At 34.6% G+C, this 16,182-nt stretch overlaps 1 protein-coding gene across 5 annotated transcripts; it reads left to right on the top strand.

The window, feature by feature from the left end:
• LOC109819591 (probable galacturonosyltransferase 13) lies at positions 7-14,674 on the top strand. Of its 5 annotated transcripts, XM_020385359.1 has the most exons (6): positions 7-133; positions 1,018-1,076; positions 1,209-1,364; positions 11,535-12,122; positions 12,917-13,219; positions 13,860-14,674. In XM_020385359.1, exons 3-6 carry the CDS (start codon positions 1,362-1,364, stop codon positions 14,148-14,150), a joined length of 1,185 nt encoding a protein of 394 aa, XP_020240948.1. In that variant the 5' UTR covers positions 7-133; positions 1,018-1,076; positions 1,209-1,361; the 3' UTR covers positions 14,151-14,674. The 5 variants fall into 5 exon arrangements, with proteins under 5 accessions (XP_020240948.1, XP_020240949.1, XP_020240951.1 ...); XM_020385360.1 differs by lacking the exon at positions 1,209-1,364; XM_020385362.1 differs by lacking the exons at positions 7-133; positions 1,018-1,076; positions 1,209-1,364 and adding an exon at positions 5,244-5,487 and having other exon boundaries at positions 11,535-12,014.

Below are 16,182 nucleotides of genomic sequence, written 5' to 3'. Positions count from 1 at the left end.
AAGATCGCCCCCCGCGGATCCTCGTACGGGGCCCTCTTCCACGCGATCCTCGTCCTCGCCTTCCTCCTCCCCTTCGTCTTCATCCTCGCCGCCGTCGTCACGCTCGAGGGGGTCGACAGCTGCTCGTCTTTCGGTAACCGAAAGTCTTGATGGAAATGAATCTTGTGTTTTCAACTCTGATGAGGCACTGGCAGTTTGCTGGGCTTTAAATTTGAGTTGATGAATTTGTTTGAGCTGTAAATTTTCTCCTATACCTGATGGATTTGGCATCCTGAGTGGATTTTTTTTTAATTATGCCCGATTAATTATGTGAAGCTAAAACTGTTCTGGGATGGGGATTCTCATAATCTCGAGTTCTTCTTATTCTTGTAATTTTGTAGTGCTTTCTGTTTGGCGATAGTCTGCTGGCAATTTTCTATTATCGTATCTTTCAGTTAGCTTTATTTTGGTAGCAGCATCTAGGTTCTTTGGACTAATCATATAAATTTATTTCTGTACATCTAATGTTTTAATCATATTAATTCATTACCTTAGCATAGGATCACAAGATTTCGTCGAGGAGCTGCTGTACATTGTTTTGTTCTGTGCTTCTTTCGTGCTTGGATTTAACTTTTCATGTCAAATTCTGTTCTTTTAGTTTCTGGTTGTTATGAACTATGTTGACTACCGGTTCTTTGATTCCGTACTTTGCCTGTTGTTTGAATGCGTACTACTTTGTAAGCCAGTTTTTTTTATCTGTAGGAATATTCAACTTTACCTGGATATTTTTTTTTTTTTTGTGTTGTGTCATATATACTGATTATTAACCTTTACCCATTTAATAGTCTTTATGATATCCTGCAATTTTTAAGGTTTTTATCATCTTCATATGACATTATCTTGTGTTCTCATTGAGTTGGTTTTTATATGGAACTTTGCTGTTTACTAGGGTTCCTTTTCCACATCTAAGCTGGCAGATTAATAATGTAAATTTTTTTTTAAGGCTAACATACATATCTTACAAAATTTCTCTTTCAGATTGTTTGGGAAGGCGGCTGGGACCAAAGTTTCTCGGTAGAAGTAGAGACAATTCAGCGGTGAGTTTTTTGTTTCACTACACTTAATTAGAACTTCCAAATTGTCCTTAGTAAAAAAAAACTTGGCATGTTTTTATTAAGGACTTAAATGCAATGGTCCTTATCCTGGTTGATTGATTGAATTTTTAACAGAGAATTGTAAGAGACTTGTATAAGATATTTGAAGAAGTAAACCTTGTGGAAATTCCGGTAGGAGTCAAGTTGCCAGAATCGTTCACTGAGTTTATTTCTGAAATGAAGAATGACCAATATGATGCAAAGACATTTGCTATATAATTAAAGGCCATGGTATGCAATCATCTGTGTTTTCTTTAGTCCTTTCTTTCATATATTATGACTGACCATTTTAATAGTAAAAAGGGGTGTCAGGTCACACATATTCCTAATCGTTTTGATTCTTTTTCTTCCACCTATTGAATACTGCACAAATTAGAGTCTCACCTACACAAAAATTATATCTACACAAATATTATATCTTATAACCGAGGAAAAGAAAAATAAATTACCAAATTGGTACTTATTTCAACCCTCTTTACCAATATGGAACATTAATCAGCTCTAGCTACATTTAAGTATTTAGACATTAACATCGATGCAACAAGGCCCATTTGCTCACTGCCAGTGAGAAATTGTGTACGCAGCTCTCGCATGTTTGCACGTGATTGGATTTTTTCTTTTTTAAATGCTCATGTTGCAGAGACTTAGTGACATGGCCAAGGTAGTTGCTAGTTGGGATACCTTTGATTGGGGAAGAAGATTCAAATTAGGGAAAATTTTGGATGTGATCTAAAATTAAGATTTTTAGAATGGAGGCAACCAAGAGAAAATTGACAAGGGAACTCAACATTGAGTAAATAAGCTATGAAATTCATTGCTGAAGCAAGGACATCATACCATCTTCAAGCTCAAGCTCGTGTTTAAGGTCAAGCAGCAATGCTGGAAAATTTGAATTGTAGGCAAGGAATGAACATGGTTTCAATAACTTGACATGCATCTAAAGATAGAATGAAGCAGCAAAGATCGTTGGATCAAAATTTAGGGGATTTGTAAATTTGGGGAATTTAGGATTAGTTAAATCACCTGCAACGTCATTAGTGGAGATCCACATAAGCACTCCATGTCTAACGGGTTTTAAGAAATGGATATGAAGTTTCCAGGTATCAGATTCAGACATGTACTTAATTATATGATATAATGATATCTGCATATTAGTCTATTAGATGTTGCTACCATTGTAGTATCTTTGTACATAGAAGAGAGGGAGATAGGAAGGGAATTCTTCAATGAGAGTGCAAAATCTTTCTACCAAAAACTCTAATACCTCTTTTCCTCTAATCTAAACCGCCTTTTTTTAAAGATAAAAGGACAAATTTATCTAATTTACTATCAATATTATGAATGTTCTTTAAAATTCTATTAAGTGACTACTCTTTTTAAGAAATGAGTAAATTATACGAATCTACTTCACTTTACTAAATGTAGGAAGTCTTTCTCTTCTTACCCATCGAAACTATTTCTCAACTATTTTGTGGCCTTAACAAGCAAAATTAGTATTGCAAGATAGGTTCTAGGATGTGTTATGAAGAACTATGCAAACTGTTGTAGAAGTTGAGATAAAATATAGAAAAAGAAATTTTGGGGGAGATTGTTATAAAATCCTTGTCTTCCCAAACTCTCTACAGTACTTTGCATACTTAAGATGCATATTTCCGACACCTCTAATTTGCTAAGGGGTTTTCTTCTACTTATTGAAAACATCATTTAGATCAGCAAAAATGTTTCTTAAAAAATAGGTTCTCAATTATTTTGTTTTCAACCATTTTTAGGTATTTTGAATCTTTGATGTATATACCCCATATCTATCATATTTTTAAATTTATCTCCCGAATCGATTCACTTAGAATGTAGATTGTAATCCAGTGATTTCTAACCAACGAGAAATTTGCCGCTTTATCGGATTTACATCTATACATCGGGACAAATCAGCCAAAAACGATATGTGATAAATTTTTACAAAAATCGTAATGACCATGACCCAAACCCTATTTATCAGCGATAAATGGAAAAAATCAACCTATTTTTAGAACACTGGGTGCAAAGCAAAGAATGTGAAACTGTTGGATCTTGAAGAGTATGTATCCGCTCCTGAAAACCCAATGAATAGCAATCAATAGTGCAGGTTGACAAGGATGGACAGAGAAGTTTCGACTTTGTTTGGTTTTCTACTTTGTTGATCGGTACATGCTTTAATAGTCTAATACTCTAGGCTAATGGCACGAAGTCAAGTGCTAGCCTAGATTTTCCAGTACGACGAATGCTTTCCATTTAGTTTCGTCCCCATATTTGTCTTTGCTTCTTTTTGTGCTTCTTTAGTGAAGTGGAAGCTGAAGGCTCGTTCAAATTTGGCTCTTTTATTTCAAATAACATGCTTCTCATGGTATCACCAAACAGACCACTAGATGTTCACTCCGTCTTCATTAGGAATTTTTTGATTCCAATTCAAAGTGACTTCGTCTTTGATGGAAAGAAGGATGTCTTTTCAACTCCCGGAACTGTTTGCACCGTATGTCCTAATAAATAAAATTATTAAAGTATCCAAAGTTGGGAATAAATTCTCTGTGTTCAAGATTGCGTCTTAAGCTCCCATGTCTGCCCAACGATAGTGGTGGCTCATCACTTGAGAATGACTACTATTTTTTAAGTGAGATGGTCATTTGGGAACATGTGTCAAATCAGGTACCATAGTCAAGAATGAGTTCAACTAAATCAGCGGTCATACTAGGTACCATAGTAAGAATGAGTTTATCTTGACTCTAAGAGCCCACTTGAGTATCTCTCTCTCTATCTCTCTCTTTTTGGTCAATAAAAAAATATAGATGTAAATCCGATAAAGTGGTCAATTTCTCATGTGTTAGAAATCACTGGAATTTCTACAATCTACATTCTAAGTGAATCGGTTCAAGTTTGGAGATAAAAACCCTCTTTTTCCATACCTAACCCGTATCCACTAAACAAAAACTATGTTATCCTATTCTAGTTCACATCCACTCATTGTGTAACCCTAATTCTCTCTGCCTCCACTGTTCTCTCTCCCAAATCACTTGCAAATTTCTCACTTGAAGACCTCTCTCAACGACCTTTCTCATGGAGCCCCTCTCGATATTTCATTAAATGTGCTTCTCTTCTCTATCTCTCTCTCTTCTATATATATTATTATATATATTATATCTTATATATATATATATATAATATATATATATATATATATATTATAATTATATTATCTATTATATATATTATATATTTATATATAAGAAATAATGGGTGTAAAGAAACTTTGGTACCAAGTATTGCTTCTAATCAACTTCCGTAGTGATTGTGGCGCCTAATCTTGTCCCTACATCTAACATTCGGACGTTTTGTGAATGGTTGGTTGAGGCTCTATCTTTTCGAGGTGTTTATGTCAAGGGTAAGATTAGCGCCCATCATTCTTACTACCAATTTGTTGCATTTATAGCCAATCTTTGGGGTACAAGGTCTTCTCCCATTTCCTCTCTTCTCTCTCTAGTACTTTCACTATTAGTATTTTATTATATTATAATATTATTATATTAATATATTATTATTTACATATTATAATATATATTATATATATTATATATATATATTCAAAATATTTCAATGTTACAGGTTATTATAGCGTTTAAATTATAATATATATATTATATATTATATACTATATATTAGTGCGATTCAGTATCATTATCATAATATATATAATTATAATATATTATTATATATATATATTATTTATATTCAAAATTATTTTCAAGGTACAGGATAAGCGTTTAAATAATAGAAATATTATCCTAACTCTATTAGAAATATATCAGAAGTTAAGTTGGGAGAGGGAAAAGTAATGGATTTGGGATGATTTGTAAGGGTGAATAGGTAGATATGAAGATTTTGTTTTTTTGGGTTGGGGGGTGTAAACCAAAAAATGTGATTTTTAGGGGTTATATAGGTGAGAAAAACCCTTATTTTTATTTGCAAATAAATAGTTGCTGAGTTTTTAGGGCTGCTATCAATCAACCTGACATTAATCCTCTTTGAGGTATCAATTCCTAGCCATGGTAATTAATCAGCATAGCATGACATTGCTATATAGAATAGTGATAACCACGTGGTATGTAGCTACATTTAAAATTTAATTGTGTAGTTCTCTCGTATAGCAAGAAAGATCATATAGAAGTTGTAAAGTGATGTGATTTGTCATAGAGAATAACATTCATTAGGCACAAAATAATGAAAGAAGAAGGAAATCATGTTTCTCTTTGCTTTTTGCTGGTTAAATACAACAACTTGCCATTCATCCCTTGGCACTTTTACTTGATTTGGTGAAATGCTATGGGTTAGTTTTCACAACTAAATTGGAAATTATTGTTAATAATTATACAATTTTTATGCAATGTCCCTAGTAGATTATTAAACATTTGATGAACTAGACTGCTTTAGATCTTTGATTTTTTCATGGTCATGTAAATTGCATTTTGCTTTCTTTGTCAAAGAATGCAGATTAATCAGTAGATTTCTTACTTTGAATTGAAAGTGATCCTTTACCACAGTGTAATTTTCTACCTCACCTTTGACAAATTTGAAGTGAAAAAATATCTGTAAGATCTATAAAAAGAGCTAAAGACCTGCTTGCTTTCGCCGGACCTGCCTGTTTCAAACAATTTCCCGTCAGTGGGGTCCACAAAACGCTACAGCTCTCACAATTTTAACAACAATTGGAGAGCCCCATAACAGGTTGCGGTTCTCATGATGTTGCACAAACACTGGTGAGGCCCACAGGTTAAGAAAAGTAATTTATTAAAGTTTACATAAAGAACAAAGTCAAGTAAGATTTTCAAGTTACCAAAGTCCAAGACCCATAGACTTTTGGGCTTAGGTTTTGCTTGGGCCTAGACAAGGAGTTGATATATTTAGATAAATAATAATGCACGTGAATTGTACGTGTGTACAAACTTCGTTTTTCTCATATGTTATTTTTTTAGCTTATGTGTCTTCAATTGTTCATGTTTCTTCTAGCTGCCATATAAAAGTTGGTATTGAAAGTTGGGTCTTTTTAGCTTATGTATCTTCATGTTTTTTCTATCTTTCATACTAATGTGCACCCCGTGCAAAGCACGACCCTTTTTTTATTTTCGCTACAATAATTCTTTTTAAATGCTACAGATTTTTTGTAAATGCTACAGTATTCTGCTTTGTGCTATAGCAGTATAGCTACAATAATAATGATACATTAATTCACTGTAGCATTTTATCGTAGCATGAGTAGTGAATCTTTGGATCCTCCTATAAGTATAGAGGAGTAGATAAAAGTTTAAGTTGGTGTTATAAGTTAGGTGTTATATATGTTTGCACCTGTATACATATTTATTAATGATATTAATGCAAATTAAACATAAACATTGATTTAGTAAATACAACCAATTAGAAGTAATCCTACTACTAAAGCAAATATAAATGTTAATTTAGTAACTAAAACTCGTAATTTGCTCTATGCTTACCACCTGCCTACTATGCTTATCAGTAGAGGCCTAACCAATATATTAAAGGATTTTTTGTTCTCAAACCAAAGCATTTACCCTCATTTATAATGTTAAACATAAGAAATATAGAAAATCATACATTTCTGAGATCTTATGAGTGCAACAATTCCATTGTAACTCATAAAGGTCCACCGATGAACAAAACATTTCTGATACATACTTTTTATCACATGCTTATTAGGTAAATGAGATGTACCACATGCTAATAACATGATAAGTACGCAATATAAATTTAACAAAATCTAACAGAATCTAGAGAAGGTATCAGCGTAAAATGTGTTTGAAACTTTGGGTTATCAAACTGTTGAAGAAATACTTTGGGGTATCAAAATGAAATAAAATCGAAATTTTGGAATACCAAAGTGTTAACTAAATACTTTGAGTAAACTTTAGGGTACTAAAATGTTAGAAAAATACTTTGAGGTACCAACGTGAAAAAGTGAACAAATTTTGAGGACTGAAAATAAGCCACCAAATAAGAAACTTTTTTTTTTTGGGGGGGGGGGGGGGGGGGTCTAAATCTTCCATATTTTGAAATTAGTTCTTCGAATCAGTGAGATTGCTATTATGTTGCCCAATTCTTGAGCTATTTTGAAATTAATCCCTCAAAATAATTGAAATTACTATTTGGTCCTCCCATTCTTTAGTTATTTTGGAGTTAGTCCTTCAAATCAAGGGTAGGATTAGCAAGAGGGATCTATTTGAAACAAGTTATGAGAATCTAGGGGCCTAATAGAAATTTCAATGTACAACAACTCCACAGAGAAGGCACGTGCAATGCACATGCCCTCTTCACTAGTTACTTTAAAGAAAGGCCTATTGTTTACTAGCCAATTTATTTGGAGAAAAGAGGGATGGAAGAATGAAAGAGTGCAAATTAATTATGACTTGAAGCAAACAGTCTTAACTTAATAGGGATTCTTGTAGAAACTAGACAGTGATTTGACATACCTTTCGTGGTTAACTTAGAATTAAAATTTCACTGCAGCATCTGATCAAAATTTTCCATCAAATGTGCAACTCTTTCCAAAGTTTATTAACATATTTAAACCACGCCAAAAAAGTATCATTCTTACTACCCCATTTTCCAACATTATGTCATACTGTCTTGATAGATTGTGCTATAATTCTTTCTGATCTTGATAAAGAAGTTTTTTTTGTTTGTTGAACCCTTAAATTTTCTCAAAGTTCTCATAGGATGGTGTGAGATACGCAATGCTTGATTTTAAGTTGCTTTGTGGAGGTCTTAAATAGATAATTTTTTAATCAAGTCTTCTACATTTCATTTGTGCGTGAAATTCCTGATTATCTAGTATTCTGAGGTACTCATACAGTTATTATGTTATAATGGAGTTTAAGGCAGTTGACTTTTGCTGATGGGTGGCGTTGGAGTTGCACGATTAGTCTAACATGGGCATCTTAATTTCTAATGCGATGTTCTATAGTATAACTATTTTGAGTTTTCACATTAATGTTTTATCTGTGTAAAGGGGATAAGCCTAGATTTTGTCACGCCTCAAAACTGCAGCGAAAATTTTGTAAATGCGGGGTGCGCGACAGCAGCGACCCGTGCACGAGACATGTCTTATACACGTGTCAAGCCTGACAATTCATATCACATAGTTTATTTTTAAAATATCCATAAACCTGCTGATGATAGAAATCAGAACAACTATATATATATGATCGGTACTTACAACCCACAAGCTCACCGTTATAAGCATTTTTTTTACGAAACAAAACAAATTGTGCTGAAGGTAACATCAACAAGAAGAGGCTCTCCATATAACATCTTTCAGCCAAAAGCTCAAACCAAAAGTTCGGCTAATATGAAGCTACGCCGGATCTGAATTTTTTTTTTTAAAAACAACGGGGTGAGCTAGCGCTCAGTGAGAACATTTGATCTGAATTTTTTTTTTTAAAAACAACGGGGTGAGCTAGCGCTCAGTGAGAACATTTCCCACTAGAGCGCTAGCTCACCCCGTTGTTTTTAAATTTTTTTTCAGATCCGACGTAGCTTCATATTAGCCGAACTTTTGGTTTGAGTTTTTGGCTGAAAGACGTTATATGGAAAGCCTCTTCTTGTTGATGTTACCTTCAGCACAATTTGTTTTGTTTTGTAAAAAAAATGCTTATAACGGTGAGCTTGTGGGTTGTAAGTACCGATCATATATATATAGTTGCTCTGATTTCTATCATCAGCAGGTTTATGAATATTTTAAAAATAAACTATGTGATATGAATTGCCAGGCTTGACGCGTGCATAAGACTTGTCTCGTGCACGGGTCGCTGCTGTCGCGCACCCCGCATTTACAAAATTTCCGCTACAGTTTCGGGGCGTGACAGATTTTGCTAAGGTTATCAAAGATTAGAACTGGTGCCTAGTGGCAGAGCTAAAAGTTCATAAGAATGGTGTCACAATATTAATAAAAAAGACATTACTACTATTTTTTCTCTCACATTCAATATTATCTCACATTGAATATAATTTGGAGCTTTCATAAGATATAAAAGATATTTAACTACATCCAAATACAATTGGCCCGCACTTATCTTCATGTTTTGAAATCGTTGTATAATAGCCTCATTCGAAACACCATTAAACACATCATTTTCAATGTAAACCTATGTATATCTTTTTCTTTTTCAAAATAATAGTATTTATAGATCATTGATATGTGGTGAAGTGGGCCATTTAAGTCTATGGTCCAAGGGTAACTTTCTTTAGGTATGGCCGTTAAGAATTGATGGGCCGAAAATTACTATCCAAATAATTTGGATCACTTTGCTTCATAAGCTCATATATAGTTCATTAATTGTATGATATAGGGTGGTGTCACTTGACACCACATTTCAAATGCTAGCTCCGGCCCTGCTGGCACCCACTAGTTAAATGAAAAAGGGATATTGGACGAATGTCTTAAGTTAGTTCTAGCAGTCTAAGGCTGCCCCAAAATTCATGCACAAAGATAACCTCTCGTTGATGCTTTTATTGCTTAATTTAGATTTAAAAGCTTACATATAAAATTGGTGTTGGCTTAATCTTTATAAACATTTGATGAATCATTTTAAATCTGATCATACAATTTCATGAAGATTTACATTTTCCTTGCATCTTGCCATTTTCTGATTTAACTGTTACGTATTTAAGGACTATTGATGTATTATATGCATAATGCATCTATGTTGGGACCTTAATGTTACCATTAAATATTGCTCAAGGTGGTGCTTCGTATTAGTCTTTGCTGGGCAAAAGATACTCCGAGAAGATACTAAGTTTGATCATCTAATTATAAAATGGAGTAGTTTACTGCTCTTTGTGGCTTACATTAGCTTGTAATTGTTGGTATCGGCTTATAATTGTTGGTATCGGATGCAGTGAGCGTAATCACCTAATTAATTTAGCATTCTAAAAGGAAATTATTATTTGAAGCCAAGGACAAGAGACGACTGACCTCAGCCCTTTTATTGCATGTGAGGCACCCCCTCAAATAGTTAAGCATTTATGTCCTCGATCGATATATGTTAATTTTGGAAATCACATTCAAGTTGAGCATTCAAGCCCTTTTTTTGCATGTGAGCTACTCCCTCAAACAGTTGAGCATTCAAGTCCTCAGTGGCTATATGTAATTTTTTTGGAAATTGCATTATTTTCCTGTCATTGTTTTAAATATCCTTGACATTGCCGGTGGATATATCCTTTTATAAGACTTGCTGCAAAACAATATGGTTTCAATATCCTTTCCAGTTTTTTTGGAATTTTTTGCCTTTTGGGTGATATACCCCCGACATGGCTAATATATCATCCGGTATGTCCTTTTATATGCTTGTCCCAAAATAATATAGTTCTGTAAAATTTCTTTAATGTTTTTATGAGAAGATTCTATCTTTATGAAGTTCATTAGCAATTTCCAGTAAACTCTTTTTGCTAAGTTTCTATAATTGGTTGGTGGTTCTAAACATATATTATTTACATTTTTGATGCTTAGATTTCTCTAAGTATGTTAAGGTTACATTTTAGGACATTATATTGTATGAGCATCACTCAATATGGCACTCTGATGTTTGCTACATAAACCCAATATTCCCAGATATCTACAATCCAGTATGGATTTTGGTCGCCTGATGTTTTCCTGATATCCCATATATAAAACTTAATTTGTTTCCTGTAGCTAGTGGCCTTATTGAACTGTGGTGCTAATATAAATCGATATATGTTAGGATTCTTGTAGTTCTTATGATTCTTTGCTCACGAGCTTAAACTTGTATTTGCGAGTGATTTGAGTCCTCCCTGTTATAGGGCTGCAAGAGTCTTCTTTTAGTTGGTGATTGAGTCCCAATCAGGCTTGAGCATCTGACCTATTTTCTGTGCTTGTACTTTCAAGCAATCACTTCAATGTAAACATATCTTAAATTTGTCAAAGGACCCTACCACCGCACCAAAACTCTGGCGTTGTAATAAGGGTTGATGGTTATAATTTTATATTCTAACATGCCCCCGCAGGTTGAGGATCCTTTTAAGGGAAGAAACCTGGACACAACAACCGTATCATTTTTTTAAATCCTCTAAGAAATGCATGGCTAGCAATAATTGAACCTGGGTTGTTTATCTACCATCTTAAAAGTACCTGCCACTACACCAAAACCCAGAGATCATTATGTATCTAAAGGTTAAGGTTGACTGGTTCTTGGAACTGTGCTCTTCTGCTTCGATAGCTTTCCAACTTAGATGTATTTTCTTACCAGGCCTGGGATTTCTTTTATTGTTTGCGATTGCTTGCTGGTCTTTGTATAAACCTTGTCGTATTTTTTATTTATTTTCTAACTCCAGTCACTACTGCAGATGGAGCTTATGGATAGGGAGAGAAAAAGGTCAAGATTGGCAGAACAGTTGCACAAACATTTGGCAGCAAGTGCTATCCCAAAAGGCATTCATTGTCTCTCCTTACGTTTGACTGACGAGTACTCATCCAATGCTTATGCAAGGAAACAGCTCCCACCCCAAGAATTGCTACCTTTGCTAACTGACAACTCCTACCAGCATTTTGTTCTAGCCACTGATAATGTCCTTGCAGCTTCAGTAGCTGTCAACTCAGCTGTGGCATCTTCTTCAAGACCCGAAAGAATTGTCTTTCATGTTATAACCGATAAAAAGACTTATCCAGGGATGCACTCGTGGTTTGCTTTGTATCCTATTTATCCAGTGATTGTCAAGGTGAAAGGCGTTCATCAGTTTGACTGGTTGACAAGAGAGAATGTTCCTGTTCTTGAAGCTATAGAGAACCACCATGCTGTTAGAAGCCACTATCATGGGAATCATATAGTGGGTACTAATGTCACAGATAACCCTAAGGTTTTTGCTTCCAAACTACAGTCTAGGAGTCCTAAGTATATTTCACTACTGAATCATCTTCGTATATACCTGCCTGAGGTAAATTAATCATTTCCAACATTTCTTTGCATGATGCCTAGAATATACTACTAGGGAGATTAAGGGTGCCATATTTTTAATGATTTTAGCACCAAGTTCTTGGTTTAGGTGAATGGTGAAAATGGGAATTGATATACATGCTATTTGAGATCTGGGTGAAATAAAGAGATTGTCGAGGTTTAACTTCAACTTTATAGTAGCATATTCGAAAAAACATGGATGAGATGGAGTAAACATTATGCTCCTTAAGTCTATATCAGTTTCCACCTGAGGAAAGGATATCATACTGAGGCTCATTGTTCCTTATTGATATAGGGAATGTGAATTTGGGAGACAGGATTAAGTTTTACCTTTTTCTTTTCCCAATCTGCAAAAGCCGGATCAGCTGACAATAGTAAAAGAGAGAAATAAAAGAAAAGGACCTGAAGTTCTCTCCTCTCCTATTTTTTTTCTTCTGTTATTCTGGTTTCTGTTCAATAAAAAACCAGCAAATTACAGGTGGATGTAAAAAATCAAGTAACCTGTATGCATTCAGAAAAGTGAAATACAGTTATGTTCATCCTTTATGTATGCAAAGTTGGCCAAGAAATAAAGCTTGTGTTTCCTGTATACAATTCAACCTGCAATTTGCTGCGAGTTACAATGAAGGACCTAGGGTGTACATTCTTATTACTTCTTTTGATTTTTTTTTAAATGAACCAGTTTCTTTATCATCCTGCTTGGTTTTGATTAATTTTCCCCTCTCGAGTTAAGTCTGAAATACTGATGCAGAATTCATTTGTTTATTAAAACAGCTCTTTCCTAATCTCGACAAGGTGGTCTTTCTTGATGATGATGTCGTTATTCAGCGTGACTTGTCACCTCTTTGGGAGATTGACCTTGAAGGAAAGGTAAATGGCGCTGTCGAAACTTGTAATGGGGAAGATGGATGGGTGATGTCCAAGCGCTTCAGGACTTATTTCAATTTCTCTCATCCCCTCATATTCAAAAATTTGGATCCTGATGAATGTGCATGGGCCTTCGGGATGAATGTCTTCGACTTGGCTGCTTGGAGGAAGACAAACATCAGGGATGCATATCATTATTGGGTGAAGAAGGTAATATCTGAAAATTTCAACCAGTTATATATGCGTTATAACCATTTTCCACATGAAATTGGCAACATCTTCTGTTCCTTTCAATGACAGTTTCTGATGTTCGCCCCTAGAATTAAAAATGGGGAGATGTTTGGTAACCAAAAGGTAAATATAAACTAGAAAATAAAATAGAAAGTAGAAATTAAAGAGAAAGTACTTTCTTATTGACTTTCTATCTTATAAGGATGATTGAAAGCGAGAAGGTAGAAAATTGAGGTGATAACTGATGCTTTCTTTTTATGTACTGTGTTACTTCTGCGGAAAGTGGATATTGGAAAGGGATGGTGAATTCTCTCCTCTCAATTCATTTTCTATCTTACTTTCTAAACTTTTTTGAATTATGCTGGAGTTTCTTTCCAACTGTGAAACAGGAAAAAGACAGAAATGGAGTCACTTCCCAAGTTTTGTCGACTTTCAATCTATTTTCCAGTTACCAAGCCTTAGAGGTCTTCACCGAGAGATTATGTTTCCTTTCTGAACAAAATCCACCTCCGATTTACCTACTTTCTTACCAGCTTAGCATTATATTTTGGTTGTGGAATCAGAGATCAAACCTGTTACCTACTTTCTTACCATCGTAGCGTTAATATTTTGGTTGCAGAATCTGAGGTCAAACTTGAGTTTGTGGAAGCTTGGAACTTTACCTCCGGCATTGATTGCATTCAGAGGCAATGTGCATCCCATTGACCCTTCATGGCATATGCTTGGTCTGGGGTATCAGGAGAAGTCTAACCTAGATAGTGTAAGGAATTCTGCTGTGATTCATTATAATGGACAGTGCAAGCCATGGCTAGATATTGGATACAAACACCTGCAGCCTTTCTGGACAAAGCATGTAAACTACTCCAATGAATTTATAAGAAACTGTCACATATTGGAGCCTGAAGAATAGATCAGAAATATGGCAAAAAAGTTACAAAAAAAAGAGGATTATTAAGTTGAGGAGCAATGTGGTAGCAAAGCAATGCCCCTCACTCTACAGTTAACCGAAACTAATTGCATTTCAGATGGTAAAAGATAATTCTTTTCCTTCGTAACTGAAACTAATTGCATTTCAGATGGTAAAAGATAGTTCTTTTCCTTTGTATCATAATTGATCCAAGCAATGAAGCACATTGATTTTTTGGATGGGTGTTGCAGCAGATTGCAGTGATTAGTAAATACAGAAGCAAAGGCGCAGCTTAAATGGTCATCGTTGAGTTGTTTCTGAGAATCACCCGGATCTCTTATTTTTCTATTTTGTCCTTTTCCCACAATTTTACTTTATCCAAATTTTGTTTATTTTTTGTTTTTGTTTTCATCTAATTGTTTTGAGGATTGGTGTATTTGTATTCCATTGTATTGAGAGACTTAGGATATTGGTTGGACTTGTGGTTCCAAGAGATACTGAAATGTGCAGATAATTCTTTGGCTTTTGCTTGTGTTATCTGAAGATGTTTATAGATATATGTCATCAGTACGCAAAAATGTTTGTTATCGTTTACCTTACACTTAGCGTTGGGACATGTAATGTGTTTTTAACTTCTTATACTTAGGCTTGCTATAAGTTATGGTGCAATATCACTCATTAAGTTGTAATTGCTTTGCTCCAATCGCAGGAGTTGTGACCAGAGTTACAGAGATATTTTGGGTTGGTTGCAGCTGATCGTTTCATTGCTATTGATAAATGCAATTTCAACTGTAATTGCTAAGGGGGTGTTTGTTTCAAATCCTATAATTTTAGGATATTGATTTCGACATGGGATTTGAAATCCATTGGTTTTTTGTTATGGGTTGGAATTCCTAAAACTATGTTTGTTTCATCAATATTTTGGGATTTGAAATGCTATAATTTGTAAATTCTTGTTTGTTTCAAACTCAAATTGTAGCATTACAAATTTTAGAATTTGAAATCCATAGTTGTAACAAACAAGTTTTAGGATTACCAAAATAATAAATGGTGAATATAAGAACTTTGGTGAGCTTACCTCCCACAAAAAAACAAATACAATTGTATAACATACAATGTGCATATTCAGTTTGTTTCAGGCCCCTTTAACAAAAATTAAACAAAACCTGTCCAGACACAAGCAAGTTGGACCCAATATCAACACAAGCAAGCAGCCGCAAACAAGAAAGATTGACCTAATAACACAAGCAACAACACCCTCATGTAAGCGCAGGCCAGCTGCAAAAATTAAAACAAAACCTTCCTACTGCTTAATAGCATCTCATCATCTTTAACCAAGGCCGCAAACAAGCAGCCGAAAATAAACTGAATCTGAAACAAACATACTCAGTAACAAGCTCACAAGCAACCATTGAAACAAACTGAATCTAAAACAACCAAGCTAACAGAGATACAAGTGTTAACTACAGCTAGACATGTATTCTAGGAATTCCACTCATCATAAAGAAGTAATAGGAGCCAAATATCAGTTAGAAGCATCAACAAGTTGTCCTTCAAAATACACTGGGAGTGACTGAAGCAAAGAAAAGTTGACACACATACCACAGGTGAATACACGCCGATAGCAATGTACTCAAAGACATGGTTGGTAAAAGTAGTGAAATATGCACTTGACATGGTTAGTAACAAACATGCTCACAAGCCATCAAACATGCTCAAAGCTCAATCTGAAACAAAAATGCTCAGTAACAAGCCCACAAGCAACCATTGAAACAAACTGAATCTGAAACAACCAAGCTCACAAACCATCAAAAACATGCTCAGAAACAAGCTATAACTCGAACAACAAAGGCTCAGACAAGCAACCATTAGAAAACTCATAATAGGACCAATGTAGGAGCTCAGATATATGTATTAAAATTGAATACATGGATTGTCTCATCTAACAATGATGTTACAATGGAGGTTGCAATCACATGAATGGATTACCTCACCTAACATTGTAAATACAATGTAGGTTGCATTCTCATCCTAG

The sequence above is a fragment of the Asparagus officinalis genome, chromosome 8, assembly GCF_001876935.1.
Source record: "Asparagus officinalis chromosome 8, Aspof.V1, whole genome shotgun sequence".
Taxonomy (NCBI): Eukaryota; Viridiplantae; Streptophyta; class Magnoliopsida; order Asparagales; family Asparagaceae; genus Asparagus; species Asparagus officinalis.
The sequence above is the reverse complement of the archived record's forward strand: the minus strand, read 5'-3'. Positions and strand labels throughout refer to the sequence as shown.